General features: G+C 38.2%; 1 protein-coding gene across 1 annotated transcript in view; it reads left to right on the plus strand.

Moving 5' to 3' along the window:
- LOC120093668 (uncharacterized) overlaps nucleotides 1–20101 on the plus strand; it is a 186677-nt gene extending 166576 nt beyond the window's left edge. The window contains exon 3 of the mRNA XM_087559361.1: nucleotides 19353–20101. Within this exon, the coding sequence (XP_087415487.1) occupies nucleotides 19353–19598 (246 nt within the window). The 3' untranslated portion in view covers nucleotides 19599–20101. The remainder of the gene's footprint in view (nucleotides 1–19352) is intronic.
- Nucleotides 20102–21744: the final 1643 nt, after the last annotated feature.

Genomic DNA, 21744 nt, shown 5'->3' on the forward strand with positions numbered 1-21744 from the left:
ACTCCAGTGTAACTTAGTTATCGATGCTTGCTTGGATTGGGTTGTTCAAACACTCACCAAGGGCACAGAAAATATGGCTCAGTGGGTAAAAGAATCTGCTTCCAAGCCCGAATACTGGAATTCAATCTCCAAGACCCACATTGGGGAAAGAAATGGCAGACTCTAACAAGTTGTCCTCTGGCCTCCACTTATGCACTGGGACATGCTCCTCCACACAATCATGCATTAACCAAAAAAATGCAATATGTATATAATCATATTTAAATCTGAAATGATGATTACCTCATTTTCATTTGGAAAATTCTAGAAATATGTCAACTATAATGTGAGCTTATTATCAGCTGGGTTAAGAGCTAATATTCTTCCAAACTCACATTATACTCTATACGGTCTCTATTTATCTCACAATTACATCATACCATGACAAGCATGGCTATTTAATTTTTATTATTTAAACTGGGTTCTTTCTATAGTGACATGCACAATTAATGATCAAAAATAAGCCAATAGAAATAAAGTGAGATTACATCAACAGAAAAACATAGCATATTGATTTTGATCATTAGTTCAACTATCTGTCTCCTCCTCTAGTCAATAAATCCCTGCCATATTTATCTGATACTATACTCTAGCTACAGCACCTAACACAGTACTTGGAATATGGAAAGATCACATCAATTATTGTCATTTACCATGGCAAAAGCATAGATGAAATGATCCTATTCAACTTTCCATTCCTTTCATTGTAAATGCTAATATAGCATTTGTATTCTAGGATTATAACATGCAGTCATGTCTAACCATATCTTCTTGCCTGGTTGTTTATCCTCCAAGGTATCTGAATCCAATTGTACTTGGAACATTTTTTGTATCCTTGTAGCATTCTGTCCATTTATTTTTGTGTTAATTATAATACCAGAATTATAATTTCTGTTATTTTTAAGGTATTGACCCTGGAGACGAATGAGTTCTTCTGAGCTTCCTTCAAACTGTTACAGATATGAAAACAGTAAATTCTAGGTACATAAATGGATAACAGGATTTATTAATGGAAAATAATATTGAATGAAAAATAATTTTCAGATTGAAAATAATGAAATTCCTTTTAATAACAGTGCTTTGGCTTGGTAGATAGTAAGTATTTATATGCTTGGTAGTTAGTATCTGTAGTGTCTTTATGGACTCACAGATTAATATAAAGTTAGAGACAATTCACCTATTAAGGAAGTGGAAAGTTGCCTTGGATGTTATCAAAGACTAATTCTGATGCAAGACTCACCAATGGCATGATGTATAAAAAGGTGAACACAGAAAAGGTGTTCCAGTAAAAGTCAACCTATAATAGATGTGGCGATTTTATTCAATATCATAGAAGAAGAAAGTGTGATTAAGAGCCCAGAAAATAGAATTTACCAGAAAAGGTTAGGGCAATAGGAAATTTTTAGCTCAGTGACAAAATTATATGTAGCTATTCAGTGAGACCTCATTATCCAATATCAATTCACTCGAACATGGGCATAATTTAAACTGACAATAATTTAAACTCCCAATGAATAAATGACCCACCACTCTTTAACAAAGAAAAATAATAATAATTGGGAGCCATTACACTCAAGTTGTTTCTTTTCATTCTTATTTGTCATACTTTAGGTCGTCTTAGATTTGCTTTATATGAACATTTTTGTGTAACATTCTTTAAGGTAGTGGAGGAAGAAATTATTAGATACGATCAAAGTGAGGGATACCATACCTAAACTCTTTCTTCTTCTAATCTCCTATTTTCTAAGATGAGGTCATGTGGCATTCATTCCATTGGTATTTTCCTTCAGGAAGTACTACGTGCCAGACTGTGAGTGATAAGCACCAGAAATATAAAACTTATGAAAGACAAGATATTTGCCTTATTGTGAGATTGTAACTCCCTTTCCTATCAACCTTAAAGTTGTCTGGAAATGCAGGAAAAAGTGATAACCTCAGGATGTTATCCTCATAGTTCATACATATAGTCATCTTCTCAATGTTTTTTCAGTTTATAAACTTGGTTTAAGAAAAAATAATTTACTGATCAAATTAACTTTTAAATATTAAATAACTGGAAGTATTAGCCCACTCTTGTAATCCAAGAGCTCTAGAATTTGAAGGAAGAAGATTGTGAGTTCAAGCACAACCTGTCCTACACAGCAAGACCATCTCTCAAAAATACACGCAAATATACATTTACATATAAATAAAATTAAAGTGTATAAACTAAAAATCCCTAAACCTTTTTAAAAATTATTTATTTTGCATTCATAGCTTGCCCTTCCTCCTTGCCTCCCTGTCATGCCCTCTCACCTCAGCTCTATGCCATCTTTGCTTTGGCTCAGAAAAGACTCAGAAGAAAGGAAAGCCTTCCATGAATATCAACCAGCCTTGGCACATCAAGGTGCAGTAGGACTAGGTGCATCTTCCTCTATTGTGGCTATGCAGGGCAGTCCAGTTAGGGTTTGAAAGGTATCCCAATGTGGGCAACAGAGTCCGAGACAGTCCCTGTTGCTGGTATTAGGACTCCCAGATGAAGACCCAGCTGCACAACTATTACATTCATGCAGAGGGCCCAGGTCCATCCCATGTATGCTCGCTGATGACTCAGTCTCTATGTGCCTCTCTGGTCCCAGGTAAATTAATTATGGTGTCCTTGACATGTCTGGCTTCTTCATTCCCTTGTCCCCGTATTCCTTAGAATTCCCCAAGCTCTGCCTAATGTGTGGCTTTGGGTCTCTGAATCTGTTTCCATCACCTGCTGGATAAAACTTTTCAGATGAAGGTTATTTTATGCTAGACTCCTGTCTGTAAGTATAGCAGAATGTCATTAATAGTGACAGGGGTTTCAGGATGGGCCAGTCATTGGTGAGTCATTATTGATAGGAGAACTAGTGGGTCTAAAGTTTTATGGCTGGGTTGGTGTTCTTGGTTCTTTATTGAAAGTCTGTTCTGGTTACAGGTGACCATCATTTCTTGCTCCATATTTCTCCATTGCTAGAAATCTTAGCTCTGTTCGACCTCATGGATTCCTTGGAGTTTCCATTTTCCTAGGTTTCTAGCTCATCATCAGATATGCACCCCACACACCAATTCAATTCTCTCTATATACTCTCTCCCTCTGTCCTCCCTTGATCCCTCCTGCTTCCCTCCCTAACCTTATCCCTGACCCAGTTATGTCCCTCCACCCATCCCTGACAAGACTCCTACACTTTCAAAGGTAGGAAATTCATAGCATATAGCAGAGAAATATGTCAATGTGTACAAACTAGCACAGTAAGTTAATGGCAAACTCAAGATTATATTTCTTCTCTTTGAGGAGCTTCCTCTTTATCTATATTAGAAACTATATTCTAATGCTAACAGTAAGTATGTGTGCACAGTTTGTATTAACAGAACCAAATATGTTGCCATTAACACATGAAGGTATATCTAAATACATGAAATCCTGTGGTAGGTAAATCATAGTTGCTAGAGTAGTGCCAGTATCATTAGAGAGCCAGAATCCTGGCAATCTGGTCTCTCCTTTTGCTATTCAGCTCTAGTTTCAGGAAGACTTCTAGAGCCCTGGCTATTGTGCAAACTTTAAGAAACCACGTTTTCAGCTCAATATTGCAATTTTGTTATTAAGTCGAAGAAAATGAATATTAGCCAGACAAATTGTAATCTATGCTATCAGAAGACAATGTTACCAGGACTCCTCATTTTCATATACCTTGGAAACTAGGGTATGGTTCCTCTTTGTTCTGGACTGGCTTTCCAATGTTTGTACAGAAATTTATCTTTTAAAGCCATAGATAGTAGTCCTATTCTGAGAAAGGCAAAATTGACCCACTGTGGTTTACATCTCTCTGTCCATTGTGAAAGATTAGGTTTTTGCTAAATCCAGGATGTGTTTACTGTGATACTTCTCATAATATACCTGGTCTTATTCATGTCATACTCTAGGAACTGAGGCTGTGGGAATCCACTTGAGAAAATGATGCTTCTCTAATCACTGTATATAGTGTAAACAATCATCCAGGGTTTGTTTCTCCACTTAAAAGTCCATTACCTTCAGCAATTGCTTGTGAAACAGCAACAGACTAATTTGTTACCCCACCATTAGAACAAAAGCTCAGAACCTTTACAGTTCTTTACTATCATGTATAACTTGCCTTGGAGAATAAGATATATAATCTACCTAACTCCAAGCCATCTGGAGTCCAGCAAGTGAAAATATAATTTTTAATAAATAAAATTTACTGTGGAATTATATATAATAACATATTGTATTCAAATATGATTAAGTAATTACTCCTTCAAATAATTGTTATTTAAGCATAGCAAAATAACATGTATCTTCTTTAATCAATTTAAATGGACTGCTGTTGCTGAGACAAGATCTTATTCTATTGTTCACACAGGTCTTGAGCTCTTGAGATTACGTGAAACTTCTTGCCTCCTGAGTGGCTATGACTGAAGCTATGCATTCCTCTATATGCTTTCCTTAAATACATAAATGAAGTCAGTAAACTAAAGTCCAAAGAAGAATTTTATTGAGTTGGGCTGCTTGAAATACAGTCAAAGTTAAACCACTGTGGAGCCTTGCAACCTTTAAGAGCATCGCTCACCCTCTCTCTAGCCAGCTCCTTGAAACTCAGTAGTTGCCTCCTCTCTCTCCCCTTGCTCAACTTTCTTTTACCCTCCAACCCACTGCTCTCTGGCTATGGGCCTCATCATTCCTTGGGGATGGCTCTTTCAGAGTCCCTAATGACCCACTAACTGGCAGAGCAATTGATCCTTTTCCCTCCTTATCTTCCTCCCCACGGCTCTGATGACTTTTAACTCTCAAAAAGGATGTTTTCCCCTTGCCTTAGTAAAGCATTCTCTTCTAGTTTTTCTTACATACACTAAGAAGTCATCCACTGGCTGCTTCCTTTCTTTACCCCTAAATGGTTGCATCCCAGACATTGCTGCTTTCTCTGCAAAATAAAGTCTGCACTTTAAAAATAGCATACTCCATATACTGGTGGCTTCTGAATCTATGCATCCATCCTCAATTCCCTAATTCCCTCTCAAAGCCTAGAATCCCTATCATTGTAGGTGGCTTACCATGCACACTTCTATTTCAATTTCTAAACCTTATGCCTCTACAGTAATTGGTATCTGACCACACTTCCTTCCAGTTTTCTCACTGACACCTCTCAGCATGCTTTTCTCCTCTCCGTTGAATTCACCTTAATCTAATCTAAGTCCCTAATTTTTCATGTTCCTGCCTGACTTTCTAACAGTATGCCCAGAATCATCTCCGTTATATCGTAAATCCTCAAACTCAGCAGAATGATCGCCTAGAACAAAATTATCTCATAGTGCCATTTGATTAATATGAACTCATTGTCTGTTGGCTATCACAGCCCTGATTCAAATCATTTGTTGGTACTCCTGTCAGAAGGACAAGAGATACTGCAAAACCTTCAACAGAGAGCAAAGAACTCTCCTCAGCCCCTCTGCTACTTATCTCTTCAGTTCCAATCCTATTCTTTCTGTCTCCCAGCCTACTGCCCAACCATAAGAAATTTCTCAATTTCCAGAAAGTACCCTGCTAATATAGAACACATTATTTCCAGATAGACCTATTTTACTGCCTCTTACTCAACCTGACCTTATAATGTGCTCTAAGGCTTTTTGTTTGTTTACTTGGATTTTTTTTTGTTTTCTTTTGAGAGTTTGAGTTTCACAGAGTGTGTTTTGGGTGGCACCATTGTACAGCCAATAACATACAGCTAGATAGATGTGTCACTAAATGCACATGGTTTTTAAGAATTTATCATTAAATCTATAGGCCATTTCATCTCATGCCACTCCTCTAAGAAGCTTCTATTTGCAGTAAATGATGACGCACATAGAGACCTGATGCAAAGAATACAAAACTGTAGATTTCTAAGTCCCACAGGTAACATTTTGCATATATATCTCACCATCAAAGCTTATAGATCATAACAGAAAAGGGGTAAAATGTGTACAGGAGCCAGACATGTTGGATAACTCCAAGACAATATCTTCTAAACACCACAAAGTAGCTATAATTTTAGCATACAGAGGTTTTGACAGCATACACAAAACTTGTATAAATCCAAACTAGAAAAAATTCCACCATTTAGACGGGAATTGAGCACACAGTGTTTTTGTTTATTCTTCAAAAGCTAGCTTTACCTTTTCTGTTTTTTCAAAAATAGTTAAAAATTCTCTCATCCTTGCTGTCAACATAGGCTGATTACTTCTCTTAACTGATGGCTTATATTCTCCAATTCAATGGATTTCAATGTACCATGCTATGCTTATATGTTTATATGACTGTATCTGCAAAAGGTAAACATCTTACTTGTTTTTATATGTCCAGTATATAGCACAAGCCAAAGTGTACATTAGAGTTTCAATAAAAATACTTGAAATATGAAAAATTAGAAACAATAAGTGATATTAATTAAAAGGCAGTTATTGAGAGAGAAGAATCAGGGTGGGGGAGATACCTTCTTTGAGGTTTGCCTCAAATAACCCCTGTTCTTAAGCAATGCTCGCCCTCCTTGGCCCCAAGGGGAGAAATTACAGCCACCAAGGGTTAGTGAATTGGCAATGACAAGTACAAGAGCAGTGTCCTTCACCTCCCAGGAACCACTAGATAAGCCTGTGGGGAAAGGGGCAGCTGCAAGGCAGTGCTTCCCCTTCAGCAACCCCATGAAGAACACATTGTGACCATTGAGAAACATTCTAGTTTAAAGACACATGGTCTGCCTTGGACTGAGCTGCATCAAAGAGTATGAGAAAGAACACTGGGCAGGGGAGAACTGAAAAAAGTGTGTCCAACCCAGTGTTGCTGGATCCTGAGGAAAGCTTTCTTCCTACCTTCATGGCTTAGGATCCATAAAAGGAATTTAAAGTTCCCAGGACAGAGATAGTGCTCAGCAATGCAAAGTCGTTTTTACGAAATAGGAAGTTTCAAGGAGACTATTTTCTCTAAACATTATGAGCTTTCATTTATCAACAGGCACTGGCTTTTCTCCTTAAGTTACCTGAAGTCAGTAAAGAACAACCCAAAATAACTTCCTAATTTTAAAGCATTGTCCAATTAAATGGTTACCTTATTCCTGATACAGTGGGAAGGTAAGGGTCAGGTTTCAAAAGGTGCAGCATGCCTTTGTAGGAATCATTCTGAACAACGGGGCTCCTTTTTTGCATGGGAGGAGGCTGAAAAAAACCACACTGTATATGGAGTGGCACTGTGCATACTTAAGAATAGTGTACTGGTTTTATAGGGTTTTTATTAATTTATTCGATTACTTACAACTATTTCAATAAGATAGATCTTTTTGGAGTGAGGGAGATGCTTCAGTGATTAAAAGCATGTATTTCCCTTCCAGAAGAACTCAGTTTGATTTCTAGCACCTATGCCATGTGGCCCATCTGTAACCTAGATCAAGGGGATCCCACATCTAACTTTTCAGGCCTCTACACACATGGGCCATGCATGTGTACCACTATGTGTTCTGATTTATCTCTTTGCCCATCATATGGCAGAGGACATCTTTAAAAAATTGAAGCATAAATTAATAACTAATAAGTGCTAGAATCTCAGAGCTTAATATAGTTTTATATACCTACATACATAAAAATATGTGTGATACATAAATACGTACATTTGAATATTGTGTGCACAATTTTATATTATATATAAGAGGATATTTTACTAATGTTAGCCATTGTATGCAGACATTAGTACTCAGCTGCTATGTGTTCACATTTGACTAAAGTTGTCACAATTGAAGCTTTGGGAGACTGTACACATCATATAAATGAGGAACATGAAAACATGGACAAATTGTGTTCCGTAGACTATTAACCCCAGAAATGGCTTCCAACCCTCCGTTTATACCATTGTAATAACATAACTTGTAGTTCTGTGTGAATATCCGAGAGGTTAAGTAAATTCACCATTACTGGTAGGCAGTTGTCAGGAATGAGACATCTGCTGTAGGGAAGCACATGTGTCTGATGGGCACTCAGCTGCTGAAACACATTGGTAAATCCCACAAAGGCTAGAATGGAGTTGTGTTTATTTTATCTACTGTCACTCATAATCATAGCAAAGGAGCTTCTCAGTACATGTGTATGAAGTAAAGCGATACTGTCCCATCAGCTGCCAGCTTACCTTCTTCTTAATTACACAGATAAGATGAGACTGGAATGGTTGCAAAAATATATTGTAGTGTATTACTTTTTAAAATAAAGGAAAAACATTTCTAGATTTGTATAGAACGCTGATTTTCCTACAGGCTCTATATTCTGAGCATTTTAGTGCTCAACCCTATATTTTAAAGGGTGGGAAATTATGCTTTCTTGGGTAGAATGGTACCTCTCCACTAACTAGAACACTGGCTCTATCCTGTCTTGAGTAGTAGAAAATATCTTCTTCACATTCTACACCTTCCTGAAGATGAAAGAAAAGCGATTCTTCCATTTCTACTTCAATGAAATCAGTAGATTGGGGAAATATCAAGTTTTTTTTCTCATAGAACACAGAGCTCTTTATGCCCAAGACAGCATCACAGATCTTTTAATCTGGCACTACTGTTTTTAAAATGGAGTTTCATATTTTGTAGCTGGTACTAATATGACTCTATTTCTCATACCCATTCTAAACAATTTCTATAGGTTACAAAGAAATTTCTGGAAAGATGAAATAAATTTGTAAAGATCATACAGGATATTGAGAGCAGAACTAAACCCAGCATCAAGGCTCTTGGAATTCAGGATCTTCTTTTTATTTCTACCACTAGGAAATGGAACACATAACACTGGGGGAAAAGTTCCAGAAACAACTGTATGAATAGGTAAATGTTATATGTGTCTATTCCAAAGGCATATTTTGAGTCTCTCAGTTTGACTGAGGACAAACTTTGGGTTGTAGGAAGGGGTTTTATTTTGAATTTATAGGATGCTTGCTTATTTTAATATGGAACCAATATGTTCTTGTCACCAGAAGAAAAGTACATTCTAATTCCAGCCTCAGTTACAGCCCCTAAGCTCTGTATAACCTCACTATCACATGCCTAAAACGCTCTTTTCAAAGATGATATTTACTTCATTTAAGAAACATTCATGAGAAAGGAAGCTACTGTGTTTATTTGGTGTGGCTGTGGTTATTTTCAGTGATGTGGACATCGTTACAGTTTTCACTTGACAATGGAGATTAATTTCTGGGAACAAAACAGGCACTAAATATTACTTTACATTGCCAGTCTTACAAAGCCATTGGTCACTGCTAAATGTAGGACTATCTCAGCCATGAGGCCCATTTTTCACTACAATTATTGGATAGGGAGGTGAGAGATGCATCACCCTGGTATTTCCTGTATCCATCTTGAAAGATCACTCTAGGAAATAGCTCTTTGGTAGGTAGACTTCTTTGGTTGGACAGCAAGACTATGTCCTCCTCCCCAGTACTAGGATTCCAAGAACATTGGTCACAGTCAACTTATTTTATGTGGGTTCTGGGTTTTCTTGTTTTCAAGGCAAGACTTTACTTACTGCTCTTTTCCCAGGTCATGTTTCTAAGGATCATCCTCAAGTGATTTGCATTCTTCCCTCTCTACTGTCTTACATAAAATGTAGACATTTAACACTATACTACTTGTATCAAAGGTAGAGTTTGTTTCTTAGAACCAGAAACACTGCTGTCCTCTCCCCCACCTTGAGTTCTTGTTCAGCATTTGCCCAGTCTGTGGCTACAGTGACCCAATCACTTTCTCTGCAGAGGAGTTTTGTTTAGTGTTTTTCTAATGTAGTTTTCATCAAACAAGCAAACTCATGATCTCCCTGGGTAGCAGTCTTCCATGGCCCCAATATCTACTGCTTTCTACAACTAAAGCAAAAGAAGTCTAAAAGGTCTTTGATGTCAAGGCCCTGTGTTGATCAGTTGGACTCCTTCCTAGAGACTTTAAGCTATATGTGATTACTGTTGGAACTATGAAATTCTGCATATCTGGGCTTGTGGGTTATCTTGCATGAGCAGCTATAGTATCCATCAGTATCTTTCTGCCATACAGAGGACTTGGGGCAAGACCAAGACAGATAGCCCATTTCAAATCCCATAGCATTTCACAAGAATTTCTAAAATATAAAAGTAGCCTCAAGAAGTCTATACAACTTCTTTCTCAGTTTAACAAAGAGGGAAGGAGAGCGCCAACATTTTGTGTGCCTAGGCTGAATTGATTATTAATCCAATGTTGCATATAAAGAAACGGAGCCTTGGGAAGTTTATTAATATGCTCAGTGTCACACAAGGAGGGTGGTGGAGCCATATGTCCTTTTCTAAGCTTATTTTTTAAGCTTCATTATGATTATTCCAGGGGGAGCTTCCTTAACTTCAAGGTGTAATCAATCTTTCTGCCATCCACAACATGATCCTTGACTGTTCAAAACGGTCCTGATGCTGCCTGCCAAGGACTCAGCCAGTCTTCCAGCTACGTGTGAGGTTGGCTTACTTTGCAGCCCAGGGTTCCCACATCACTCTTCTTTCCACAAAGATGTGTCTCCTCCGGCTTCATGCAAACCTTATTCCCTCTGAAGATAGAATGTTCTTTGTGGATTTCAATAAGGCACCATGACAACTCCTAGGATTCACCTTTCTGATGTTTTCCTCTACAAATTTGACTACCTATATTTCCCCAGAAACACAGAAACACAGCATGCTGACCAGAGCTCTACCTTGACCTAACCAATCATATTGCCTCTAGGCACAAAGTCAGAATGAGGGTTTGGGCATTAGCTCATTTGTTTACTTCCTCTAGGAGAAGCAAAGTCCTTACTTCCTGTTGTCCTATGTTGTAAAAGGACTACATATATACATATATATATGTATATATATATATATATATTCTTCTTATTCTCTTCTTATGTCTAGTAGATAATTTTTATAGCACAGAATAGTATTCATGCTGTCTTAAGGGAACAAAGGCACATTTCAATGCAATATTATAGTTTGCTCCAATTGTGGAAAAACAAATTATGGGAAAATCTGAAAATATACATATAAAATTTTAACCATTTTTCTAGTGGCTACTATAACTATTTTGGCTTGTCTTCATTTTATGTATGGTTAGAATTAAGTGTCATTTAAGTAACCTGAAAAGAAAGTCTTTCTACAAAATTATGTATTAAAATACACATTAAAAGGGCTATTAACTCTAAAATAGACTTCATGCCTTTATATGCATCATTGGAGATGGTGCCAGTGAGAACAAGGGATCTTGCATGACAGATTTCATGGAACTATTTAGGAACCAGTGATCAGTTATGGCTATTTTTTGAAAATATTATTTTTTCCTAAAATTGATTTTTTCCTTTGTTTTTACCTTAAGATTTTCTCAATGGCTTTTTCAAATTCAAGCAATGCTTCTACCTCACAAAGGGGTCTGGCCATATTTGTTCTAGAACTATTTCTCTATATAAACTAAACCATTAATCATTTCCTGCAGTTTTCTTTAATGCCCACATTCTCAGCTTGGGATAGTTCTAAGGAGAAGAAAATATGCTCAATATTTTCAATATAAACCAAGAGATTTGTGTTTCCATATTTTTATCTCATTTGACCTGCAAAATAACGCTTACCAAATCTCATACCAAATTTATACTAAAACTTATGAGGTAGAAGAATTTACACTAAAGTGTGATTTTAGTACATACTGCTAGGTTCAGGACTAAACATGATATTCCAGAAAATTTTCCAATGTATTGCAGGATTGTATAAGGCATAGGTAGATAAAATTCCATATTCTTTTACTTTTCCTCCCCAGTCTTACTAAACTTATATAATATACTTTTAACCTCTTAAACATACAAAGAGTTCTAGGTTCTTTAAACCTTATATCTGAGTGTTTCTCCATGGTTTCTATAACAGTTTTGAGTTGTGATCTTGGTTTCTGAGCATGTATTCTTATTTTATTTTCATAACTTAAGGATTTCATATGTGAATATTTAAACTGTTTACATCACACCCATCTTCTCTACCCACCTTCTCTCATGTTCCCCTCACTTCTCCTGCTTGATTTCATAATTTCTTCTTTATCCTCCTCCATCCTCCCCCCTTCGCCCTCTCATGTGTGTGTGTATGTGTGTGTGTGTGTGTGTGAGTGTGTGTGTGTATGTTTGCAACTTTTCTAGTCCAGTTAGTGCTGCTTTTATTTGCATATGTTTAGGGTTGACCCTTAGGATTGGAGTTTCACGGTTCAAAAAGAAAGAAAAGAAAAAAGAAAGAAAGAGAGAGGGAGAGAGAGAGAGAGAGAGAGAGAGAGAGAGAGAGAGAGAGAGGGAAAACAAAACACCAAAATATGTTTCCTATGTTTCCTTTCTTCCTCAGTAACCACTGACTATCTGTAAGCCTTTATCTATGTATGCCAGTCAATTGGTGTGGTCTTTTCAGATCTTAGTGAACAACTATACTATTGAGAGTTCACTTGGGGGCAACATCTTGTTCCATTCATAAGAAACAATCATTAAGCAATAGTCCCAATATTCTGGCTTTTAAAATCTTTCCACCCTCTCTACTGTGATGCTCCTTGATCCTTAATTGTAGCAGTTTTCTTTCAAATGTCTACTGGGACCCGTAGTCATTTCTTTCTATATTTTGATCAATTGTGAGTCTCTCTAAGAGTATGCTGCAAAGAGAAACTTCTTTGATTAAACGTGAGTGATTGACTTATTTTGGGGTACAAAGATGAGTATTTAGAAGGAATTAGAGACTATATTAATTTAGTAATATCGAAATAATTGGTCCCTTTCTCAAATCATGTGTCCTCACACAGTTTTACAGTACCAGGCACACATGCTCTTCAATGATCAAACTTTAGGTTCAAATAGACAACTCTTGCTTGCCCCCACAGTGGGACCAATGGATATACCTTGCTGGAATCACCTTGTGTGGTTCTCAATCTTTACAACTACTTAGATCTATTGATAAATGTAATCATTTGTCACCCTACATACTATCTTATATTACCTTCCAACAGTTTGGTAGTTAAGCCTGAGGAGGGAATCTTCCAGATCAATACTAGCTTGATTTCTTGAAGTCCTGTGACTAAAGCATATGGTAAGTATCTTTAGCCATATGATCTTACCTTCATGCTCTGGCATTTAACCAAGAACAATTGAGGTATCCTATATTGTTTTGGGTATCTGTTGGGTTCATCTGCCCAACAGCTTGAAGGTAATTATTGACTATTTGGCACCGGGGCATTTGTTAGTTAGTCTGTGGATTCTTGTGTGTGGCGGTGTTATCCCACTCTTGTGGGCAACACAATAAGTTTACTCATAGCTTTTCCCAGCACCCTTACTATTATCTATTTGACTCTCTCACTCTGAATTACCTTTCTTAATTAAGCCCCTGCCCCATTTTTACCTCCCTCCTTTAGCACCTGTGTCCTGCTGTCTCCCTTTCTAGTGCCCCTCCTTTTAAAGTGGTCCCTTTGGATTTTGTTGTCTTATGCAGTTATTCCAGGTTATACACTCAAACCTGAAGACTCGAAGCTAGGTTCCACAGATTGGAAAGAACATGTGACATTTGTCTTTTTGAGGTCTGGGTTGCTCACTCAGTATAATATTTCCAGCTTCTATCCATTGCATATAATTTTAATTTTATTTTTTACTTGAATGTAATTCCATTTTTATATGTAACACATTTTCATTGTTCATCTATTGGTTGATTGACCTCTAGGCTGCTTTCATTCCTATCTCTGTAAATAAAGTGGCTGTGAGTATGGTTGAGGAAGTATCTTTGTAGTAGAATATCGAGTCCTTTGATATAACAAGGAGGGGTATGTGTAGGTCATATAGTATATATGTTTAGCATTTGGGGGACTCTCGACATTAAGTTTTAGCATGATCACTCCTGTTTGCAGTACTATAAACAGAGGATAAAGGTTCCTTTTCCACACATCAACTTCTCCATTTGTTGTCAGTTATGTTTTTAATCTTGGGCATTGTGACTGGGATAAGGTGAAAACTGTAAAGTTAATTTCACTTGTCTTACTTCCTCTGCTTATATTTTCACAGCTCACTCATTTACATATATTAGTTCATTAAAAACATATTTGTTGCAAATGTTTGTCTAGAGCCCCTGGATAGGCTACTCAGTAATCCTTAGTTCCTACTTTTAAAGGGCTCAGAGTCAAAAGTGACAATTCTTGAAAACACTGGAGAGTCAGAACCTTGTTAGAAGCAGCCACTGAGTTCTCTGAAAAGGAGGACAGAGGTAGCTTCATTGCATGTATAATAAGCAAGGGACAAGGAAATGAGATTTTTTTAAAAAAGATTAATGTTTACAAATACTATCCAAAACTGTCTGTAAACATGAAAAAAGAAGAGTAAGTCTGAAAACCCATGCACATCCAAATCGGACTCTCATAAGGAAGACTACAATGGTGTGATTGTGAGTAGAACAGCACATCCAGGCTTCCTCGAGAGGATGCACACAGTAGTGAAAAGTTTGAATCCCAAACTAAAGATGGAGTTTTCCTTAGGCTTTCAGGAAACAAATGGCAAGAAATTCCAGGATTGTAGAAGGAGGAATGAGAGCTTCATATCTCTTTCAGAGGGACAAATTCACTTGAAACCCTCGTGGGTTTATTACAAAGACAATAACTCATCAAAAGAGAGAAGGTTGCTATGTTCAGCCCAAAATAAAACATCTATGTTACATCCCTCTTCCTGAGGTCCAGGGACCATTGGATGGGCAGAGGTGGTAAACCGTAAGTGATACAGCTGGTGGATGAGGGAACAGTGAGTAAAGTGTTTTCTGGCTACAGCAGAGTAGATGACCATATAAAACACACAGTAGCTATGATAGCACATGCAAGATCTACACAAGCACATGTCCGACAAAATCACAGTATGGAGAGGGGAGGTAAGCACGGAGTCCTCCCTACCTAAAGAGTTCTCGGTGACTGAAAGCTACTGGGAGAGGAAAAGTCACGTTTTTAAGGGTATAACTACAGTGGAAGGCCACATATCCAAGAGTACATGAGCAGCACAGTGTATATACTTTGGTTTTTCAAAAGACAGATACAACGTTGGGTGGGTAAGGAGTGGAAAGTAGATCTGAGAAGAGTTTGTAGTACAGACATGACAATGATCAAAATCTATTGCACAAAATTCCCAGAGCACTATCAAAAATGAGAAATAGTCAGGTAACATTTAAAGAATATCATGTGGGAAAAGCCTATTTTGTTCAGAAAAAAAAGTCATTAGGACTAACACTTCAACGCAGTTAAGTTATGCCGAGATACCAAGAACATAATGGCATAGGCTCTTCTTGATCAGTAGCGTTCTAATGAAAACCATCAAGGCAAGACAACACATCATGTCTTAAAAGGGTGATAGAAAAGTTTCAAAAGAAGATGACAAATAGCCTAAATTTCAAATCAGCAATGGACTATCGAAAAGGACAGAGACAGTGAAATATGTAACCGCGTTAGGGAGATTCAGCATGGTTTAAGAGCAAAGGCAGTGCACCGAAGAAGTTAGGCAGGTAAGTGTCCGGAGCTCAAAAGCAGGCACAATTTGCCTCCTGACTTTCATCTTCCTGTACTATCCCCGTCCTTTCTCAGCTTCTTTTCATTAGCGTTTGATGCAGAAAACTGTGTATGACAGGCAGGAAACTCTGACTTGGTCTCTAGCACTGCATAAAATGGATCTGGAGGTACACGCCTAAAATCTCAGAACTTTGGGAGTAGAAGTAAGATCAGAATTTCAAGGATATGGAGAAAATTTAATGCCAGCCTGATCTACATGAGACTCTGACTATAAACTATAAAACTAAATTAATAACTAAAGGGGGAGGCTAAGAGAAGAGAAAACCATGGAGTGTAGCTTCCAGTCACTATGATCGCTTGGGGCAGCACACACCACAGTGCAGATCAGCCAACGGATGTGCAAGGTCAGAACATAACCTTCTGTCAACACGCTTCCCTACTCAGGGTCCCCAGCCCCCACAACATTAACAAGAAAATAAGAACGCCTGCCCAGCTGTCTTGCTGGCTGTCACTGGGTAAATTATCTTTTATTAAGGATCTGTAATTGTTCTCCACTGAGCTGTGACCTAAATTTAGTAGTTCTGAGGAGTGAGACCCAGCCAACAGGATTTCCCTGAGAACACGATGAAGTTCCTGTATCAATTCAATTCATTAGCTAGAAAAAGAACAAGCAGCCAGTTTTTTTTTTTCTTTCCCATTCTTCAGTGAGCCGTTTGTTTGTTTAGTTTGACCACATCTTTTTTTTTTCCTTCTTGGATCCAGTCTGAGCCTCTCTGTAAGGACAGCCCAGCTCATTCAAACACTTCCTGTCACATTAACTCCCAAGGCAGAAACCATGTAACACTATGTAAATCTTGCTGTTAAGACCCTACATTTACTTATTGGGAATTTTCAGCATAAAGGGAAGAAATGTCCTCATGTGGTCAGGATGACTTAGGCTGAGGGGAAGAAGAATAAACTCAGCTTACATGAATCATTAAAGGGGCAGAAGAATGGAGAGAGAAAGAGGGAGAAAGGCGGTATTGGTTTAAACCGCTCATAAAAACTTTTGAGTAGGAGAGGTCATGAGAGGCGCAGCTTCTACTAGAGACATTACCTCCAAAACCTGTTCTCATCCTTATAATACAATGAAGACCAGAAAAGTAAACTCACCCTTTTCAGATACAGTTTCTAAAGACCTGTTCAACTTTAGGGCCACATCTTCCTCCTCCAAACTCAGGGTTCCTTTATCTCATCGTTAATTTTTTGCCATGACAGTCTGGACTTCTAACTTGTTATTTTTTTATTTTTTTTATTAACTTGAGTATTTCTTACATACATTTCGAGTGTCTAACTTGTTATTGATATGCAGTCCATGAAATTTCATGCATGGATACCCATATGAAAAAAGATGATTCAATTTTAACAACAGTCTTAATTTGTTTTTCCCAGCAATTCTTTAACACAACCAATTCCCTTTTTCTGTTACCCTATGTGAAACTTCCTGGTGATCAATATGGCCTGGTAAAAATAGTTTATACACCTCTGCATGAATAGAGAAAAACATCCCAACACTTACTTAGAAAATGTAATCTTGCTAGATATGTAACATGTATGAAACCCTGGGTCCCTACCTAACAGCACATAAAAACAGACATGCTGGTATGTACCCATAATCTCAGCCCTCGGGAAGTGGAGATGGTAAAGATTAGAAGTAGAGGTCAACCTCACCTCTGGAATAAGTTTGAAGCCAGCCTGAAATACATAAGAACTTTTCATTTAAGCAGGAAGGAGGTTTAGTATTTAAATAAGAGGCTAAGATACCCATACCCTAACATTAACTTAGTGACATTATGGTATCTATGATTTCTCAGTTGTTTCATAGCAACCTAGTGAAGTGGGTTTAGCAGGTAACTTTACCTCTATTGTAGGAGTAAAGGAGTTGAGGCTTTTAGCTAGAGTCAATGGCAGAAGATAGTATAAGGGCCAGAGCCTGCGGTTCACTGCCTAGAGCATTTCTGAGTCCACTGCAATGATGTTCAAGTTTCCTTCTGAGACTCTGAAAACCCAATGTCAAATGATGACTCAATAGAGAACTTTGGCATCTACAGCTGAAACAACTTAGAACAAAACATCACAATGATTTGGAAGAAAAGACTGCCCAAGGTGATTCAGATTTAGAGTCTCATAGTAAGTCAGAAGTTACATGATTGGGTAACAGTAGATAAATTATTAAATTTGATATAAGTTTCCAATTTTATAGAAAGCAGTGGTCCATGCATACATCTAATACTGTGTACCATCATTGACAGCTTTTCTGAGCAGTTAGTAAGGCATTAGAGGTAAATGCAACTTTGAAACATAAAGTGCTTTACAAACTATCATCATTTGATTGTCAAGAGATCATGGTGGTCTTTTGCTTTCAAGATCACCAATCAACTTTCCTTAACATGGCTATCAACAGCCATAGACAGACAGGAGAGGGAGAAGCATTCATTCTACCCAGTACATAGACAAATTAGCTACAATATTAGTCCTTTTATTTGTGGTGTGTTTGCATGCATGCATGCTCATGCACGCACACGCGTACACACGCGCGTGTATGTGTGTGTGTGTGTGAGTGTGTGTGTGTGTGTGTGTGTGTTCCTATGGACATACACAAAGGCTAGAGAAGGATGGTGAATGTCCCATTGTAGAATCGCTTTTTGCCTTGTACCCATGAGGCAGGTGTGTCTTTGAACTCTGAGCTGAAACACATTATTTTTTTAGCTAGAATGACTGGCCAGTGAACTCCAGCAATCCCATCCTTGTCCTATTCTCAGCTCTGGGCTTCAAGAAATTTGTGGCCATTATTGGCTAGTGTGTGAACCTAGCACCTGAACTCAGGCCTTGAACTCTTACCCTCTTACCATGGAGCCATCACCCCACAACACCTACTCTTGACTATTTTTTAAAAAAGGATTACTGAGCTTTGACACATTTAGGAGTTTCTGCTCAAACATAATATAGTACAGCTTCACTATAGACTGAAAGCTGCGTCGTCTAACTACAGAACAAGCCTCACAAACTCACAACCTTTCTATAGCTTATCAGATGATGAGGTTAGTGAATTAGATAAGGAGGAACACGAAGCCAACTGATTCAGTTGGGGAGGGAACCGAGTGGGGTGAAACCCGATGCCAAGTAAGGCAGCAAGGTTCAGTCATAAGAATGTAGTTTTGACTCGCCTTCATCCAATTATTGCTTTCTAATATCAAGTATAGACTTTCCCAAACCTCCTTAAAAATAAATGAAAATAGGATGTACTTTTATGCAAATTGCTCCAATTTTAAAATGCTAGTAATTCAAATTTTCTTCTGTTTTCTTTGGATCCCCACTATATTCATACTCCTGTTTGGCCGAAGTTTACTTCCTGCTTGCCCATTCGAGCTGAATTATAGTTATTTGCATATCCACGTCCTGATGGACAAGAGTAGATCAGCCATAAAGTGAGTGAAGGACATTTGTCACAACCAAAGGAAGCAAGTTTGGATTCTAGTGCTGACAGTGACTGATTCAATAACCTTGAGCTACTGGGTTGGTCTTTTATACCTTAGCTCTACTATCTTTGAAATGGGAGTTCTTTTGGGGCCATGAGTGTGAAAATGGGTGGACTCATGAATACTTACAGAGGCTCCTGAAAATAACATTTCCACAAGTACTTGTGTTTACTATCATGATTATCCTTCCACCCAGGTAGCAACTCACTCACCCTGACTCTCCTCTTAATGTTCCTGTTTATCTCAGGTCTTCTGCTTGGAGTACCCTGGGATTATTTTGTTCATCCTGACCTTGGGAAAGACAAAGCAGCTGGAAATATTATCTCCTGGGACCTACACTCTTAACCAGGAATGCTCATCACTCAACTTCCTCCAGACTGGAGCCAGCACCACTATTCACAGATGTGCTGAAGAACTTCCTTCCTGGCTTGTGTCTCCGAAAAGGGGAAACTACTGCAAGGTCTCTAAAAGGAAGGAAAGGGGACCTTTTTAATTAGCTTTCTCCTTTGAATGACGCCATCACAGATCTGATTCATTTCCACGAATTGAAAAAAAAGAAGCAGGGTAGGTGGTACACACTCCACAACAAATGAATGAGAGCTATCAGGACAGAAAACAGGTTAGAGGAAGGCTAAAGCTAGAGAAAAGGCACTCAGTGCTGGCTATTCATTACAACCATGGCCCAGTTGGAAGATGATGTGGACATCTGAATTGAAATCAGAGAAAGGAAAGGGGTTGCTTATAAGTCTGACAACCAGGGTTGGGGATTTAGCTCAGTGGTAGAGCGCTTGCTAGCGGAAGGCCCTGGGTTCGGTCCCCAGCTCCGAAAAAAAAAGAAAAAAGAAAAAAAATAAGTCTGACAACCAGCGAAAGATGACATGTAATTCCTATCTTCAGTCATTTGGAATGTTCTGATTGGCATTTCTGGACACTTTTTATGAGTAGGTCTTCCCACCTTCTCATAGTTCCGTTTTAATTTGGGATTTATATGGAGAGAGAGAGAGAAAGAGAGAGAGAGAGAGAGAGAGGAGAGAGAGAGAGAGAGAGGAGAGAGAGAGAGAGAGAGAGAGTAGAGAGAGAGAGAGAGAGAGAGAGAGAGAGAGAGAGAGAGAGAACTGAAGTGGCCCAAAGTGTCAGTCTTGGATGCCTGATTTTCTTTCCTCTTAATCCTAAGTGTTCAGTTTAAAAGTATGTACAACCATGCCCGTGCAATTCTCAAAGTTATTTCTGGCTCAGACAATATATAGAAAGATGTATGGGTGTCTGGCATGAAAGTTGGAAGCATGCTACATTTGTGAGTGCCCATTGAAGACAGAAGATGCTACTAGGTCCTTGGGAGCTAGAATTACAAGTGATTGTGAACCACTAGGCATGGGTGATGGGAATGAAACTTGGGTCCTCTACAAAAGGAGAAAGGGCTGCTAACTGCTAATACAATTGTGCAACCTCATTTCTGGTATCTTAAAAGCTTCTGCCCTTTCTCTGTCCCATGCTTCTTCCAAAATAATTCTATGATTGACAAGTAATTTTGGTTTTATAGCTCCAGATAAAAACTTGCCAAATGGTTTCTTATCTACCAAATAGCCAGGGTGTTTTCTCTCTTAAGTATACTTGTCCTTGGTCATTTTTTAGATGAAAGCTCACTTATCATAGACCTTGAATTTGCTCTCTAGTATAGAAGTCTAGTCCTCCTCCCTCCACCACTGGAGGAGGAACTGGAAGTGCTGGAACTTCAAGCTCATACCACCGTGCCCCAGTCTGTGTAGTTCTGGAGAACAGGACCCACAGATTCATACACACTAGACAAGCACTCTAGTCAAAGAAGTATAACCTCAGCCCAAGTTTCCTCCTGAATACTTAATTGTTAAAAGACAAAAATCTCAATAGATGTCCCATTGCTCATACTATAAACAACATTCCTTAGAAACATACTTCTGGATATGTTACCAACTTTCCATCTCTGTAAGTTCATTTACTAAACCCAGAATGCAGTTAGACACAAAGATATGTAAGACCATCTACTGTTCTCCAAAATAGTCACTTTGTTGAGTTTATAAAAGTCTACTGGAATTTTTCCTCTGACCTTTCAAGAACTAATTCAAAACTTAGTGAGAATTTCACTCACCTACTACTGTCTCTACCAATTCTCTGGGCCAAAAGCATCTTACCTTCTCCCATGATCCCCTAGCAAACTCTTGTGGATTAGTTGAATCAGTGAACAGGGTAAATAACTTACAGAAATGATTCTCTGAACATTGATGGACTTTTCCATGTGCAGGCTACATTTTACTCACACTAGTGAGTAATACCCAGTCCACTGCCTATGTTAACGAATCACGTGCACACACACACACACACACACACACACACACACACACACACACACACATATGCTTGCGCTCAAGAAGGAAAGATGGTGAGAATAGAAGAAAAGAAAGGAGGCAGCTTTCCATGATGATCCTATTTTTATAAGTAAAAGAAAATTTAATAAGAATCATTTCCTTGAAGTGATTCACAGGATTTTGATCTGCAAACTTGGCTCTGAGTCCAGGCTCAGTCACTGGATGATCTGGATGATACCTCATAAAAATCATTGCTATAACATAAGCCTCAGTTTCCCTAAACTTATCAGTCTCTTG

The sequence above is a fragment of the Rattus norvegicus genome, chromosome 7 (genome assembly GCF_021556685.1).
Source record: "Rattus norvegicus strain SHRSP/BbbUtx chromosome 7, alternate assembly SHRSP_T2T, whole genome shotgun sequence".
NCBI lineage: Eukaryota > Metazoa > Chordata > Mammalia > Rodentia > Muridae > Rattus > Rattus norvegicus.